The sequence below is a fragment of the Coenobita brevimanus genome, chromosome 89 (genome assembly GCF_032717465.1).
Source record: "Coenobita brevimanus isolate Jiangsu-jjx chromosome 89, ASM3271746v2, whole genome shotgun sequence".
Classification (NCBI taxonomy): domain Eukaryota; kingdom Metazoa; phylum Arthropoda; class Malacostraca; order Decapoda; family Coenobitidae; genus Coenobita; species Coenobita brevimanus.
In genome coordinates, this window is record NC_137042.1 from 29,962,784 (window position 1) to 29,978,696 (window position 15,913).

The window sequence follows — 15,913 nt, forward strand, 5'->3', positions numbered from 1 at the left end:
GAACACAGACGTTATTAAATGGGTGAAGTATTATTTTAGTGAGAGCACAGAAAGACCTCAGTGCTTTTCAGTTGTTATGTCTCAACCTTCACATGTGTCGGTGCGTAAGTAGGTATAATACTTTAGTCATGTCTCTTGCCTGTGCTTACATATTAGTGACCGTGTGAGTGACCGCATGTGCTTGTGCCGCAGGGGAGTGGGGCGTGTGCTGGTCTGAGCGGGGTTGCGGCCTGGGCAGCGAAGAGCGGACGGTGTGGTGTGGGGACGCACAAGGCAGCCCTCTGCCACCCACACTCTGTGACCGGGATAAGAGGCCGCCTAACTCACGATCATGCTACTCCACATGCTCAGGTAAGTCTTGCACAGTGCATAAAAAGTTCATGGTCAAGTACAAATATTACCCGAAATATAATAATCTGCTAAGTTTCCTTTATTAAGCATATTGCATGTCTGTAATACACCGATCACAGTATAATTCAGTGCTGGAGCGCATAGATACAAGGGTTCAATGGGTGGAGAAGAATGAGGGGAGACGAGCAGGGTGGTTAAGGGTAGTGGGAATGAGCAGGGATAAAACACCATGTAAAGTTCGGCAATGTACGTTGGCAGGTTTGGATGTGACGATAATATATTTAAAAACTTTCTCCTACAATAACAACAGCAAAAAAAAAGAAAAAAAAAGAAAATCTCGTATATCTAACTATCTATCTATCTATATACCTAGGCTGCTTCCCCCAAGGAAAGGGAGGTAGCCGAGACAGGACGACTCACTCTCCATTTACTCATCCATTCAAACACATTCATTCGCATCTTAGCCCCAAAGGGGAGAACGGACAGATCCTCACCGCACCACACCGCACAAGGGTCAACTGGGCAATGCAATCAGTGACATCCGCAGCAGGGCCCGACAGCAGAACTGGTTTACCCCTGCCACATCATAACAGACCCATCCCCTTACCCGCACCTGACCTGACTAGCTGATCAGACCAAATGCGGGAGAATATCCCCTCAGGGCTGCGTCATCACTTATTCATTCACAATTTCTCTCCATTTATTTCTGTCACGCACAGCCACTCTTCCTTGCTCAACAGACATCCCTCTCGCATCCAGCGCTCTCTTCACACTGTCCATCCATCCTATTCGTGGTCTTCCTCTCAGCCTTACACCTCTCACATCAGATCTAGTTATCTTTTTCACCAATCGCTCATTATCCATTCTCTCCATATGCCCAAACCATTGCAACACCCTCTGCTCAACTCTACCAGCCATCTCCCGAACAACTCCAGTTCTCCTTCGCACTTCATCATTTCGCACCCGATCCATACGCGTCACTCCACACATACTCCTCAGACATCTCATCTCCATTACATTCAAACTTTTCCTCTCTGCTACACCCATATTCCATGTTTCAGACCCATATAATGCAGTCGGTACCACAACACCCTCATACAGCCTTCTCTTTACATCCATTCTAAGCGAACGACATTTAAACACTTTTTTCATTCCTCCCAGCACCTTTCCTACTTCATTTATTCTAAACTTCACTTCTGCATCTATTCTTCCATCCACAGCAACATGTGACCCTAGATATTTAAAACAATCTACCTCCTCAAGCAACTCACCATTCAAAACTATATTCATCCCCCTACCATCTATCAACCTCGTACACTTCATCACTTTACTCTTATTCTCATTTACTTTCAATTTCCTCCTCTCACACACCCTCACAAGAATAGGAAAAAATAACGAAAGCTCAGCCAGTGCAGTGGTCAGAGTTGTAATGGAAGAATGTCCCGCGTGAAATGGTGATGCTGTTACTACTACCACTACGACATGTCCCGCTGCCTGAGAGCACTAGACGTGGGTACGGAATGGTGTCAACAGAATCCCCTGGCCTGTGGTGGAGGGACAGTGATAACCCCACCCCAACCCCATCAACTCACACACACACACACACACACACACACACACACACACACACACACACACACCACAGATTTCCGATACGCGGGACTGTAGCAACAAACGGTGTCGGTGAGTCGGTGAAAAGAGAGTGGAATATTTTTTGTTTTTTTTTTCTTTCTTTTCAATAAACAGGGTGCGTCTAGCTGTCTTCACTAACTCCAAACGAAGTTCTTAAGCTGAGAGAAGTACTACACTGAAACGTATTCCCTGTTTCTGCTGTCGTGTATGCATATAGAAGGTTAGAATTATTCACTGAGTTCCAGGGTGACGGCTTCCAAGAAACACTCAACTCCGCCACCGATCCATTTGTTGCGAAGTTACGTGACCTACACAAGAGAGCTGTAAAGGCTGTGGAGACGCAGGTTGTCTGAATAAAAGAAAACAAACGTGGTTCCCGCCATGACTGAGCTGTAAATTCTTTTTTTCTTTCTTTTTTTTCCACGTGAAGATTCACACTTACTCGTTAGCATAATCAAATAAATGGACGTCACAGTTTTGTACATTTTACATTAACGCTTATTATCCTTATATTTACTGAATAATCCATTTAACACCACCGTCATCAGAATAATGATAAATCGCGGACGAGGGTTTAATTTAGCCTCAGCAGAAAGGAACTGTGTCTGAAAATTGGCCCTGACATTATTATCCGGAAGAACGGTCTTGGTGTAAATATGATATAGCTCTGCGTCTCTCTCTCTCTCTCTCTCTCTCTCTCTCTCTCTCTCTCTCTCTCTCTCGCCTGAACTGTTATTGGTTATTTTCTGTATTGCATGACTCGCCAGCTGGGTATTGCTGTCCCTCCGACGTTATCACAATGGCGGCCATCAGAACAGGCATCAGTTACCCTGGTGTGTTCAGATGGGGTTGGATTCCCTTGTCGTGTCTTGCTTTAACCCCTCCCGCCTTGCTCGCGATTGTGCTGGCGTGCTCTGTCCTTCCCTTTGTTCTGTTCCTGCGTCCTGCCTCCTTTGCTTGCCGTCTTCCGTCTTGCCGTTTTCCATCTTGTCCTGCTCTGCTTTCACTGATTTCTCTTCCTGTTCTATTTTTCACTGGCTTTTCTTCCTGCTCTGCTCTTTATATGTTTTTCTTCATCCTTCTCTTCACGGTTTTTCTTCCTGCTCTGTTCATCACTGGTTTTTCCTTCTACCCTGCTGTTCATTTTTTTCTCTTCCTGTTCTGCCCTTTACTGTTGTTTATGTTCCTCTGCTGCCGCGGGGGCTTTACTGGAGAAGCTGTGTTGAGGTGTAAATCATTAGGATATTTTCTTTCTTTTTTTTCTGCCCAGCTCTACCAGGAAGTGGAATGGGGCAGCCGATAAATGGATGGATGGATGGAAGGATGGACAGACTTTTACCCAGCAACATCTACTCGCATCCTTACTCTTATTCCCACTAGTTGTAAATACCAATTTTTGCGTATAAATCTTTATAAAGTAAACTGTTCAAAATCATTCTTTTCCTCATTGCCAACTTTCTGAATGAATGGCCTTGGAGTCTTTGCTTTCAAGAAACGAAGCGTATTATTTTTCCGTCACATCTGGATCGTTAATGTCAAACTGTCTTCTATCAATGTCCAGGGTACATGTTAAGTGAATACGTGTTCGATTTCCGGCGAAAGCTTAGGTTCCAAATCACGACTCTACATCACAATAATCACAATTTTACGTCACCCCCCCCCCTTTTTTTTTTTTGGCCTATGATTGGAGAAGAGAGTAAATTGCTTTTATTTTTTTTTTACTGTATAACCTCAGCACAACTGACACACACTCTGCTGTACGGAAAAACGAAAACCAACTCTTGAGTTTCTTCCATAGTAAATTATCAGAATTCGTAAAAACTTATCTTTTATTGTCACAAAGCATTTTTTTTTTTTAGTGTTCTTTTCTGATACTTTTACGCATACAACCACTGTGCTACAACTTTCATCACAAAATATTATTAAAGTTAATGGTGTTTTTCACAAGCTCGTGAAGAGGAAGCTGTTGAATTTTCAAGCGTTCGGAATGTTAGTGTGTCAGTGCTGCGTAGGCTATTTATAACGCACTCTCAGACCAAATAAATCAACCTAGTGTGATATGGGAAATGCACTAATTTTACACTGATACAATCGAACGGAGAGAAATATTCCGTATCATAAATATTTTCAGTTAGTTATTCACTGAAAATGGCAGCAAAAAATTGCATCGTTTATCACTGCTTTACATCACAGACTTTACAAAGTCACTTCATACAAGGCTTACGCCTATGTTCAGTGGCTAAAAAGAAATGAAAATACATCACTGCTTACACTTTTCAGTCCAAGGAGATATAGCCGAATACATCACTTCTTACTCTTCCTATCCAAAGAAGTCCATTATAATGTTTACTTTCTGACAGGATTTTTATTCAGCATGGGCTATACCGCTCGGACTGAAGAGGTTAAGCAACATGAATATAACCTGGAAAGAAAAAAAAATGCAAAGTTAACTTACATACCTTTGAGAAGAAGACTCAACGAAGGGAGGGGACATCAAGGGAACCTGAAAAGAACGACGAGTGTGAGAAGAATAGGTAGCGTAGCCTACTATACGACTCATAGGAAAAGATAATGATTTACAATGCACGCAACTCAGATTTAATGAGACAAACTATCTTGTCATCGATAAGCCCCAGGCAAGTTTAATAACGATGATTATATAAAAGAGGTGAGATGTGTGGTAAGTATGCAAGTGAAACACATCACATAAAATACTAACATACTAATACTATGCCAGCAGTATATACTAAAGGTAAAAATTAAAACCTAAAATGAGAAATACTATCAGAAATATTGTAAGAAAGTAAAATATTACAAGTAATAATGTCCAGCAATATTTAAGACATTGAAATACTTAAGTTCTTTTAAAGAAAATCTGGAAAACAGTGCAATGGTGCCTAAAAATTCACGTACTTCCACTGACATTCTCTGTTCACATAATTGCCTTCTTTTCTCTTCACAGCAACAAGAGTTACATTAAGGCTCCGTGTGTGTGTGTGTGTGTGTGTGTGTGTGTGTGTGTGTGTGTGTGTGTGTGTGTGTGTGTGTGTGTGTGTGTGTGTGTTACAGGAGCTTATCTCTTCACCCTTCAGCGATTTCCTACCCACATACTGTGTTTGGATTCCATTAACAGTAAATGTTAAGAGAACAGAATTAGCCCATTTAACCCTATGACGATTTTCTCTACCTTATTTTGCCACACAACATTTGCTTTTATTCACCTCAGAAGAGCCTGTCGATCTGAAGAAATTAGAAGCAGTAGTCCTTAACCCCTTCAGTGTGGGAGAGGATTTTTTGTTGTTGTTTTTTTTTCTGGCAAAGAACAGACGATTTTGTTAAGTCTGGGAAAAGCCTTAAGTTGTGAAGGGGTTAATGTTTTTTGGTGTATGTATTCATCCCAGTTACAAGAGGGAAACCGGGAGATGACGATGATGATGATAATGATGTTGATGATGATGACAATGATAATGATGATAATGATGGATGATGATGATGGATGATAACTGATGAGGGTGACGACGACGACGATAATGATGATGATGGTGATGATGATGATGGTCTGAAGTACATGGAGATCTAATTCACGTGCCTTAGGTTGTGAACAACAAAATTTAAGTTACATGATAAGTCCAGCAGAGGAGAACAACAATAATGGTGGCAACAGTGAAGCTTAGCTCGGTGCTTGGCGCAAGAGTGGGTGGACAGAGGCTCAGTTGGTTTGCTACACGCTACACTGAATACTTGTGTTGTCGTGTCAATGTCGGGGATTCCCTGGCACACCGCTGACCAAGTTTTGTTTGGGGAATATGTGGCTTCTCCCTCATCTCTCGGTGTGATCCAGTGAACACAGGAAATGTTTGGTGGCCGGATATTGTGGTGTTCGTGGGGAACCTTTTCTCTGCAGCCCATCTGTGTGTTAATTTAAAGTCTGCAATAGCTTCCCTTCCATTTCTTTATATTTGTGCTTCATGTGTAGTGGTACTCGAAGGGATCTTTTATCTGCAGCCCACCTGTCTTATTCAAATATGTAGGTTAGTTTCTCTTCTCTTCGTATAGACTTTTGCTTCATCTATTGTGGCATTCGTAGTGAGCCTTTGTCTGCAGCCCATCTGTTCGTCACTTGAAAGGGTTGATTAGTGTCCCCTTCCATTTGTATACATTTGTGCTTCACGTGCTGTGTTATTCGTGGGAAACCTTTTCCTGCAGCACACCTGTCTATTACTTTGAAGGTAGACTAGTTTCTCCTTCCATTTAGACATTTCTGCTCATGTTTCGTATGGCAAATAAGCGTCTGTCAAATTCAGGTTCACTAATAAAATAAAATGACGTTAAAACATCTTGGAATGGCTATTAGGATGCTTGCTGCCGGGGTGATAGTAGCTTTGCTGATGTTGGCCGTTTTCGAATTAGCAGCGTTATAGGATCAACCATAAACTCTCCTACACTCCGCTCACTTAAAATCTGTGTAAAGCTACCATCTCTCCTTCTTGAATGCTGAGCTATGGCAAGAGGTTATTATGGTGCTAGTCACGAATAAGTGCTAAGGGATGGATGCGATCGAAATTAATTGGCTGCTCATAATAACCACATTTAGTACACAGTAACGAAAACTCAGGCAAAAAATAAACACACCTGATGCTGACTTACACATCGCCCCAAACAAGAGTGGTCATAATCACCCAATTAGCCATAACAAGCGCATCACTTGGGCCCTGATTACCAGACATGAGCTGGATTAAAGACAATACTGGGATCGTAGTCTCTTTTCAGAACTCATTACAGGCACTGATTGGCTTCGGGAGTGATGAGCTGATATGATGTGTACAGTGCTGTGGTGGATATTTTACATTAAGTATTACGGTACAATATATAGTGCTACAGGTTATGAAGGGAGTCTCATTCGTATCATGAAACTATAACTATGAAACAGAAATGATGAAACCGCATTTATGACACAATGAAACGGCTAATTACAACACAAACAATGAAACTTGAATTACAGTATGACACACATAATGAAACTACAATTAAGACAAACAATGAAATTGGAATTATATATAACACAAACAATAAAATTGCAATTATAACAATGAAACAAGGAAACAACATTGATGACACTGAAACAATAAAACTGCAATTATGACATTATTCGAGTCCGATTATCGATTTAAACCTGATAAAGATCCCTAACCCTTTCAGCTCTGTCGACGGCCATGTGTAGATAGATCGGAGAGCTGATTTGACTAGTAACTGAGGAGATTCATTCTTAACTCACTACCGTGTCTTGTTCAATTTCATACAACACTACATTGTATTCAACTTAAGCGACCCAGTTTTGTCATATGATAACTACCAGACTATAGTATCGAAGAAAATTATATGTTCTACTTTTTTCTCTCTCTCTCGTCAGAACGCTGGGAATTTATGCCTCGAGTAACGTTAGTAATAATTTCAATGTCTATCACACCAAGACACGGCTTTTTGCTACTTGCTGGATTTAAGGATGGCATGAGTGAAGTAACAGTCTGAAAAACATGTTACTTTTCAATCAGTCAACGCTGCGGCGACACGAAGGTACTAAAGCTGCTGAAAATTAAAAAGACTGCTAAGAGAGAGAGAGAGAGAGAGGGGAGGGGGGACATCCTGAAAGACGACACGAAAGAAGCACAGGATGAATCAATTTACTATGGCCTTGAAAATCATTTACTGTACACAGAAAAGAAGAAAAAAAAACTGACATGAAATACGATCCTAAACCAAAAAAGACAAAAACCAACGCAGTAAAATACCATAATCCCAGGATCTCGTTTTCTGAAGCTGCATAGCAAAGTTTCCCAATTGCCTCCATTACGCGGCGCTCAGGGATACGTATGAGCGGTGATCAGGAAAGCAAAAAAAATACTGATATAGCAGAGGGACGCGGCTGGATGGGTAAACTGGGGCCCTAAAGGAGGGAAGGGAGGACGCTGCAGGCCTTTCCTTGCTGCAGCCGAAGAGCTTTTAGTACAGTCAGGTTGTCCTCATCTGATGGAACTGGGCCCTTCAAACGACTAATATACCAAGTCCTGATTGCATGGAATTCGATAAGCCTTAGCAAATGAAGCACGCACGAATCTCCCTGGTTACTAGTAAAAATTACCCGCAAATTTAACTGTAATTCGCCACCGACTGAACTGGAAAGTGTCATGGATTTTTGTCACGTTAGAAACAAAATCAGCTATACTGTAATTAACTATTTCAAGTAGGTACTCAATGTTAACTTCTGGAGTCTGAAGGTTTCCTTCATATTAGGAGAGACTGCGTTGAGGAATATTTAAGACCTTTCTATTTTTCATATATATATATATATATGTGTGTGTGTGTGTGTGAGTGTGTGTAAAAATAGGATGTTGCTGCAGTAATGCCTTAATCCTCCTGTTTCATGGTCAATACACCGTTGTCGAGATTTTACTTATATCCCAATTTGTATATTATTTTGGTGTGTTTGTGATTTTTTCTTTTTTTTTACCACGAAATTGCTCAGTGAAAGAGCTCATTTACATAAAGCCTTGACTTAGTCTGGATCTCATTTACTTGGCGGTGTAATAATTTGCTTTGATGTCTCTCTTCGTTTGCTTTATAGCATAATCCCGTACCTCGTTTGGTCAGATTCTCGCTAAGGGTTTTTAGTTTTGTGGCTTACGCTCCATGGGAATCAAAATGGGGAGTACAGAATAGATCTCTTTGTAATTTCATCTGCTTTTAAATTCGTCCATAATGTAACTCCCAAGGATGACAATTTTGTGTCACTACAATGCGTCTTCTTTATGGCTGTCATCTGCTTGTACTGCCTACGGTGCACTGATGGACGTACTGGTCTGCTTTTAAGTAGGATAAATGCAGGGTAGTGTGTGTGTGTGTGTGTGTGTGTGTGTGTGTGTGTGTGTGTGTGTGTGTGTGAGAGAGAGAGAGAGAGAGAGAGAGAGAGAGAGAGAGAGAGAGATCCACGAATACAGTGTGAGATTTAGAAAAGTCTGGCTGTCTTTGTATCAGGCATGTTGGAGTGCACTTCAAAGGACAGGGAAAGGGGAAGAAAGGGATGGTGTGAGAGGGGAGACTGTCAGGGCAAGAGAACAAGTGAGGCTGATGGATAAGGATGAGAAATACGGTGAAAAGAGAGAGCGACGGGTGTGTAAGATGCATAAAAATGAAAGAAAAACTAGGGAAAAATTAAAGAAAAAGGATGCAGACGACACTAAATGGTGCGACTGCTTTGCTGGGATAAATTAGACGACATAGATAGCTGACTGAGGGAAGGAATTGGGGAAAATAAGCATGAAAGTGAAAGTGATAAATAAGGTAAAGGAAAGAGAGGCTACAGTAGAAGAGATAAAAGATGGATGTGGACGACACTGAAAGATGCGGCTGTAGAAGTGATTTAACAGACCCACCCTTATAACCCTCTAGTGTATTCTTGAGACATCTCGAGAAAATATAAAGAGAATATTGACACCGAATACAGAATCACAAAGTTCCTCGTCCCTCCTTCAAATACTCCCCTTCGCCCGTATACATCGTAGTACCATTACCTCCCTACACTGTAAATGGGTCTATTTGTCTTTCCTGCTGATACGGGCCTCACCCCGCGATGTTCACTACTCCGTAAAATTACCTCTATTCATACACCAACGTAGCATTGTGTTCAACGTTTGATTTATGGGGCCGTTGTTAGTCAGAATGATATATGTATTACACCCACATATCCTCCAAGTGTACAGTATGCCATTTCATTACGTTGATATTCATCCAAGACATTATAAGATTTTGATGCACTATAAGAGCGTAGGTGAAGTAGTGCTGTCGATTTTACAGTAACGTAGGAGCAGTAGCAATTGCAACCTCAGTCACACCTAAAACGTGAACCTAGTGGATGGGAGGCTAAAGTTGCCCCCATTTTTTACAGTTCACCACTCTCCATTTAGGGATAGGGAAGGGGTTCAGGGACGGTTGTATAAGGCAGTCGGGTCACACAGATGCACCGATGCCACCAAATGAAGTCGTCCCTCTCCACACAGTGTAGTAAACGGAATAAACAGTGATCAGTACAGTAGGGTACATCGGGGAACAGTCCAGCCATTCGGGACACGCATTAGTTGAGATAAAGCCTTTCGCTATGTTTCGCGAGTTGTTTGTAAGCTTTAAACAGATTCGGGAAGCTAGTTGTTTCAGCGACTGTGCATGGAGACGCAGTGACAAATACATCATTTTACTTTAGTATGACTAGAGCTATTAGAGGTGTTCAGATTATATACGAGAGTGGGTGTTGGTGACTAACTGGTGAATTGCTCAGAAAATGTGCCTTAACCATATCACTGATGTTCACGAAGAAAATAACTGTATTGAAGTTAAATCAGACGGTCTTCTCCAACCAAGGATATCAATATAACAATGGAGGGATCGAAAGCGTTCTATTATAGATTAAAAAATTTAATTAGTGCTTAATATTATGCTATACTACAAGGACCTCAAACCATTTTTTTGTTCATGAGTATAAGAGTATTACCTAGACCAATTAGTGATTTCAGAAGTCATAAATCGCCATTACTACTGGCCAGAGCTAAAGTGGCTTATAGCAGAATAAAATAACTGAGGCAGCAAGATGGCCGAATATTCGCTGGCACGATTCATAGTGACTAAGCAAATTTCACTGCAGTAATTTTCGCAAGCAAAATTAATGATATATTTGCAAATCCTTCACAAAACAGGCGCAGAATTCAGAGACAAGAAAAGGCTACGAAAAGAGTAATGCATAAACGGAGCGAGGAAAGGACGTTAAAGAAAAGCAGACAGATAACGAAAGCCTCAAACACTAACTAAATACCGTATAGGAATTATAGTGGGAGTGAATGGGGTTAACATCGTTGAAAAAGACACAAGTTGGAGCGAGAGGTGACAGAAGAAAAACAGGATATAAGCTAAAATATAAACAGAAAGTGGCTACAGACAGAAAGGTAATCACAAAAACATAAAAAAATCGAGAGAAAAAAAAAAAGAACCTAGAACATCAAGGAATTAAGGCAAGGAAAGAAGAACTTTAAAATGGAAGGAATGAGATTGACAGAAGATAAAATAAAAAGACGGTATGAGAGAGAATTTAGAAACAAAGAGAGGAGGAAGGAGAAAACAGAGAATCACGTACAAGGAGGCCCACTACCTCAGGCTCGAGAAACAAGGGGCTGGAATGAAGGACTAAGAAAATCCAGGGAGGAACAACAGACGGATCAAACACTCACTGCCAAGCGGGGGCGGTACGAGGTGTGGTGATCCTAAGGGCTACCGGGATCACACACACACTGCCTCCACACTTCTTCACCTCACTCATTCTCATTCTCACTCACTCACTCTACTTGTATCCTGGACCCTTCACCTCACTCACTTCGGAATCGCACTCACTCTCGCCACACATTTCCACCTCATTCACTCATTCACTATTCTTCGCTTAATTCTAGAAGTTTCTCCTCACTCATTCCTACCTTTTATCCACTTGTCTGTCTGCTGTTCTCTATCCTGCTAGCATTCCCTGCCTTTCTGGTCACCCACCTACAGAGATGTCCCTCATACTTCGATAGTAGCAAATATTCAGGGTAAGGAAGAAATAATCATAAGAGAGAGAGAGTTGATGCTTTTTACGTTGACTTTCCCCAACCCCCTTTTACCAACCTCCACCCACTACCCCGCCAGGGCACATCCACAGCTTCGTTATCATATTTACAACACAGATAACCCCACAGTTTGACACCCCCGCCATGCCACAGTCACATATATCTGAACATTTTCTCGCTCTGACCTCGCGTTTTTCTGTTTCTCATTAGGCGTCCCCCGAACCCATCAGGAGAATTTTACCAACAGATATTCGCACCTGTATCTGTACCTTTATCTCTGTTTGTCCATACCAAGTGCACTGCAAAGCCGGTTCTATTCCTTGGAAGGAGAGTGACAGCCAGAAAACCCTTTCCCAGCTAGTAAGTACACATGGGGAGGGGGTGTCTGTAGGAAACTCGGTACATGTGAAGGTCGAAGTGTGTTGTACTCGCTACATTCGTCAGAATCTTTATATGTCGTCGGCAGAATCGACAGAGTGCTAACACACACAAGTATGTGCTAGGACATGCTACCGGCACTCTCTAAATGATTATCACGTGTGGACTAGAACCCTGAACTCTGGGCACAAGCATCACGAGATCAGTACGCTACCACCGAGCCACCATACTTCCAGCGAAAGCGTTGATAGTACCGGTGTAAATAATGGTAAATATAAATCATTGGTGCTCCTGTACTGTTGTTATTTTTATTGGATTCTTTGCTGTTTTCTTCCATTCTTGCTTAAAATGCGAAAAATGCGCATAGGTAAATACAATGACCTACCGCAATCCTCACCTACGCTACACGTGATTGTTCTTACAAATAACGCAGTACTTTGCTCTATGAGAGAACTACAGAACGTGGCGTCCTACTGTACATCACCCTAGTTAGAGCATCTTCCCCGTCAAACTTTAATCTTACAGAACGTGGAGTGTGTAAACCAATGCAAAATACAGAAGGAACACTCAAGACGTGGAAACCCCTCGCCAACCAATCGTTCTAATGGCGGAACATGTCACCGCACCCCGTGATCTACACCTTCGACCGACTGCTCTCAATTCTGAATACTTTATTCTTGCCTAGCCCTTAACCGTTCCAAGTTGGGTCAAAATCTGATTAAAACTGTTTAAGCTGCCCTTGTCCTGTAACGCTGACTTTCGACCTTTTCCTGTGACCCTGATCCCTAAACGATTGCTTTCAAAATTAAATTCCTTTATACTTGCCTTACTCTGAACCCTTCCTCAAATGTTGGTTTAAATACAATGAAAAATGGCTTGTGTTGATCTTGCCAAGACACATACGGACACACGGGGTGAACTTTGACCTGTAACCTTAACCTTTGACCAACTGATCTTAAAATTGATTATCCTCAACCCTTCCACGAAATTATATCTAAATCGGATAAAAACTAAGTTGGCCTTGCAAGGCCAGATTTTGCGTAGCCACGTGGTCTTGATCTTTAACCTACTGTTTTAAAGAGCAGTACGCCAACCCCTTGAATAGTCATCTACCACATCTCATTAAAACTGGATAAAAGTTTTTGAGGTTTATTACACACACACACACACACACACCACGGAAAGCACAGCATAATACCAGTTCTCGCTTTGAGTGCACGAGTACAATAAAAATCTTGCCCTGCATCAGACGGGTCTCCTTAGTTAGACACCCGAACATAAAACCAAATCCATAAGATACAAGGCAGAATAAAAGTGTACCTATGCTGTGAATTATCCCACATGACCGCTCTCTGTAGGTGGACACTGATCAAAATGGCTGACCTTGGATGTGTGAAGGATGTCGGGCTGATTCCCTCTTTTCGGTCCCAGCGTCACCCGATTTCTCTTCCACACCTCAAGACGCCCACCACCACCCGGCCATCATTGTCCGTAGTCACCTGTATCCTCGTAGAACACGCAAAGGCACACGGAAACACGAAAGTTCACAATCAAAAGCAGACTGATCCTTACAGCATACCCAACGTCGTTGAGGCCAACAACTGCGTGAGAAAGCCGGCAGAACGCAGGAGCTGGACAGGGCAGGTGTACCAATCATCCCGTGTCAAGCCGTCAACATCCACACCTCCACACCACAAGTTAACTAATCTCTAAGTACACCAGACCCAGTCACACAGCGTATTACTAAATTTCTAAGCATACAGGACCTAATTACACACGATGCTAAGATTTTTACCATGGTTAAACGAATAATATGTGAAAATAAATAGGACAGTTCGGTTTTTGAGTCCGCATGAAATACTGGTACCCCTGACTACCGGGATGAGCGCTCAGCAACTCCCGTCTTATCATTACCTGTTCATTTTAAAAGTATGGTCTGTAAGAATGTAAAAGCCATGTATTAAGTGTCGCTTGTGCATAAATTTTACGTGAAGGTTATCGTAACACTTGAGGGAGTTAAGATACATGATGAAAACTTACGCAATACGTATGTTTAATTACACTAAGCAACCGCACCTGTTCACAACTCCCAGCCTATCACCGCACAGGGAGCAGGAGGGGGAAGAGAGTGAGAGATGTATTAGCTTCTGTTACATCTTCTTCGCCTTGTTTCACTACTCATGGTGGAAAAAATGATGCGCTTAGTGGTGTGGGAAGAGAACGATAAAAACAGCTTATTGACATGTTGATGGGAAAGAGAGACAAAAGAGGAATGTGTGCTGGAAAGGTGAACGACCAGTATCCACATGTGAACGATGATTAGGATGAGGTATATGTAATCTTCCAGCCGATGTTTGATTTTTCACTACGATTCGTACTCAGAAAAGTTGATAGCGGAAATACGTTCAAGAGATACACCAATTAACGTGACTTTAATGGCGATATACCTGTTAATGAGACTTTAATACGTTGAAGCGATTAGCCTACCTTCTTTCCCCACACACTATTCGTGTATTTACCATCCCATCTCTCCACCTCGTTGTCGGTCTTCATCTCCTCCTGCCATCCACCCCACGCTAATAAACTGTTATAAAAGACACTGGTTCTCCATTCTCCCCTTTCATTCTCTCATTTTCACTCTTTTACCAAGTTCTAACCTTTCTTTCCCTTTTCTGCTCACATTATCTTGCTTCTACAATTTTCCCTACCTCGCTACCCTTCTCTAATCTTGTTAGTCTGTCATCAGTCCCTCCTTTACCCCCCCCCCCTCACTCCCACTCTCCTTCGTCCTTTCATCTACTCCCTCTTTGCAAACCCTCACAGCTTTTCTTTTCCTTAGTTTTCTCTTTTTTCCTGCGTATACCATTCTCCCTATTCCACCCACCTGCTCTAATCCGGTTATTCTTTTTTTTTTTTTTTTTCTGTCACCCACTCCCTCCACCCCATTTTTCCAACTCCTCTCCTCTGCCTTGTTCGCCTCTTCATGCTTTCAAGTTCTCCTTTCATTTTCCTCTTTGTTGTTAACATATCCTGCTTTCTTAATTCTCCCTAAGTCAACCGCCTTCTCTTACGCTGGTATTCTCTCCTCGGCTCCTTCCTTCAGCATCATCACGTCTCTCCCGTTTTTCTTTCTTCTCCTGATCTTCCTCTTCCTCTTTTCCCACCTTTCTTTCCTTTACCTGTTCACATAACTTTTCTCTTGCAGTTCTTCTTATATTACAGATAGATAGACAGACAGATAGATAGATTGATATGCTTCTTAATCATCGTAACAGTTAGCAAAGAGGCATATAAAGTACTTGAGCTTGGTGGAGACCATGTTGTATTCCCCTGTCATTTCCTCCTCCACTCCCATTCTCGTCGTTATTCCCGCTTCTTCCTCTCTCTTATTCACCACTATTACTCTCTCCATCTCTTTGGTGCGTACAGTTCTGCAATCACTGTCCTCCCTACCTCGCTCACCTTCTCTATTTCTGTCGTTGTCACTCTTTCGCCTTTGTCCTCCCTTTTACCGCAAGCTTTCCTTCTTTTCGCTGTCAGAGCTTCCATGTTTTTTACTCGCCTAATCTGGTCTTCTTTCCTCTGTTTCTTACCACGTCTCTCATACTTTGCTTTACTTTCCTTTTTTCCCCAGGTTCTAATCCTGCTATCGATTTATGATTTTTCTCTCCCTTTCTTACTATTGTTTTCCTATGGCATTCAGGTCTTTCTTGCCAGCTGTGGTGGTATTTCTTCTCTCTTCCTCTCTTCTTAATCCCTGCAGTCCTACCTTTTTCAACTGATTTTTCTGTCCTCTCCTCTCTCCCAGTCTGACCAGCTCTCCACTTGTGGCACTCACATCTCCCCCCCCCCCACCTGGCTTGCCATACATCCTTTCAGATCCCAGCCTACCATTTTGTCCCTTTTCAGCC

General features: G+C 42.1%; 1 protein-coding gene across 1 annotated transcript in view; it reads left to right on the top strand.

The window, feature by feature from the left end:
• LOC145411433 (thrombospondin type-1 domain-containing protein 7B-like) overlaps positions 1 to 15,913 on the top strand; it is a 169,524-nt gene that overhangs the window by 62,247 nt on the left and 91,364 nt on the right. Inside the window, exon 2 of the mRNA XM_080281473.1 lies at positions 193 to 351. Within this exon, the coding sequence (XP_080137599.1) occupies positions 193 to 351 (159 nt within the window). The remainder of the gene's footprint in view (positions 1 to 192; positions 352 to 15,913) is intronic.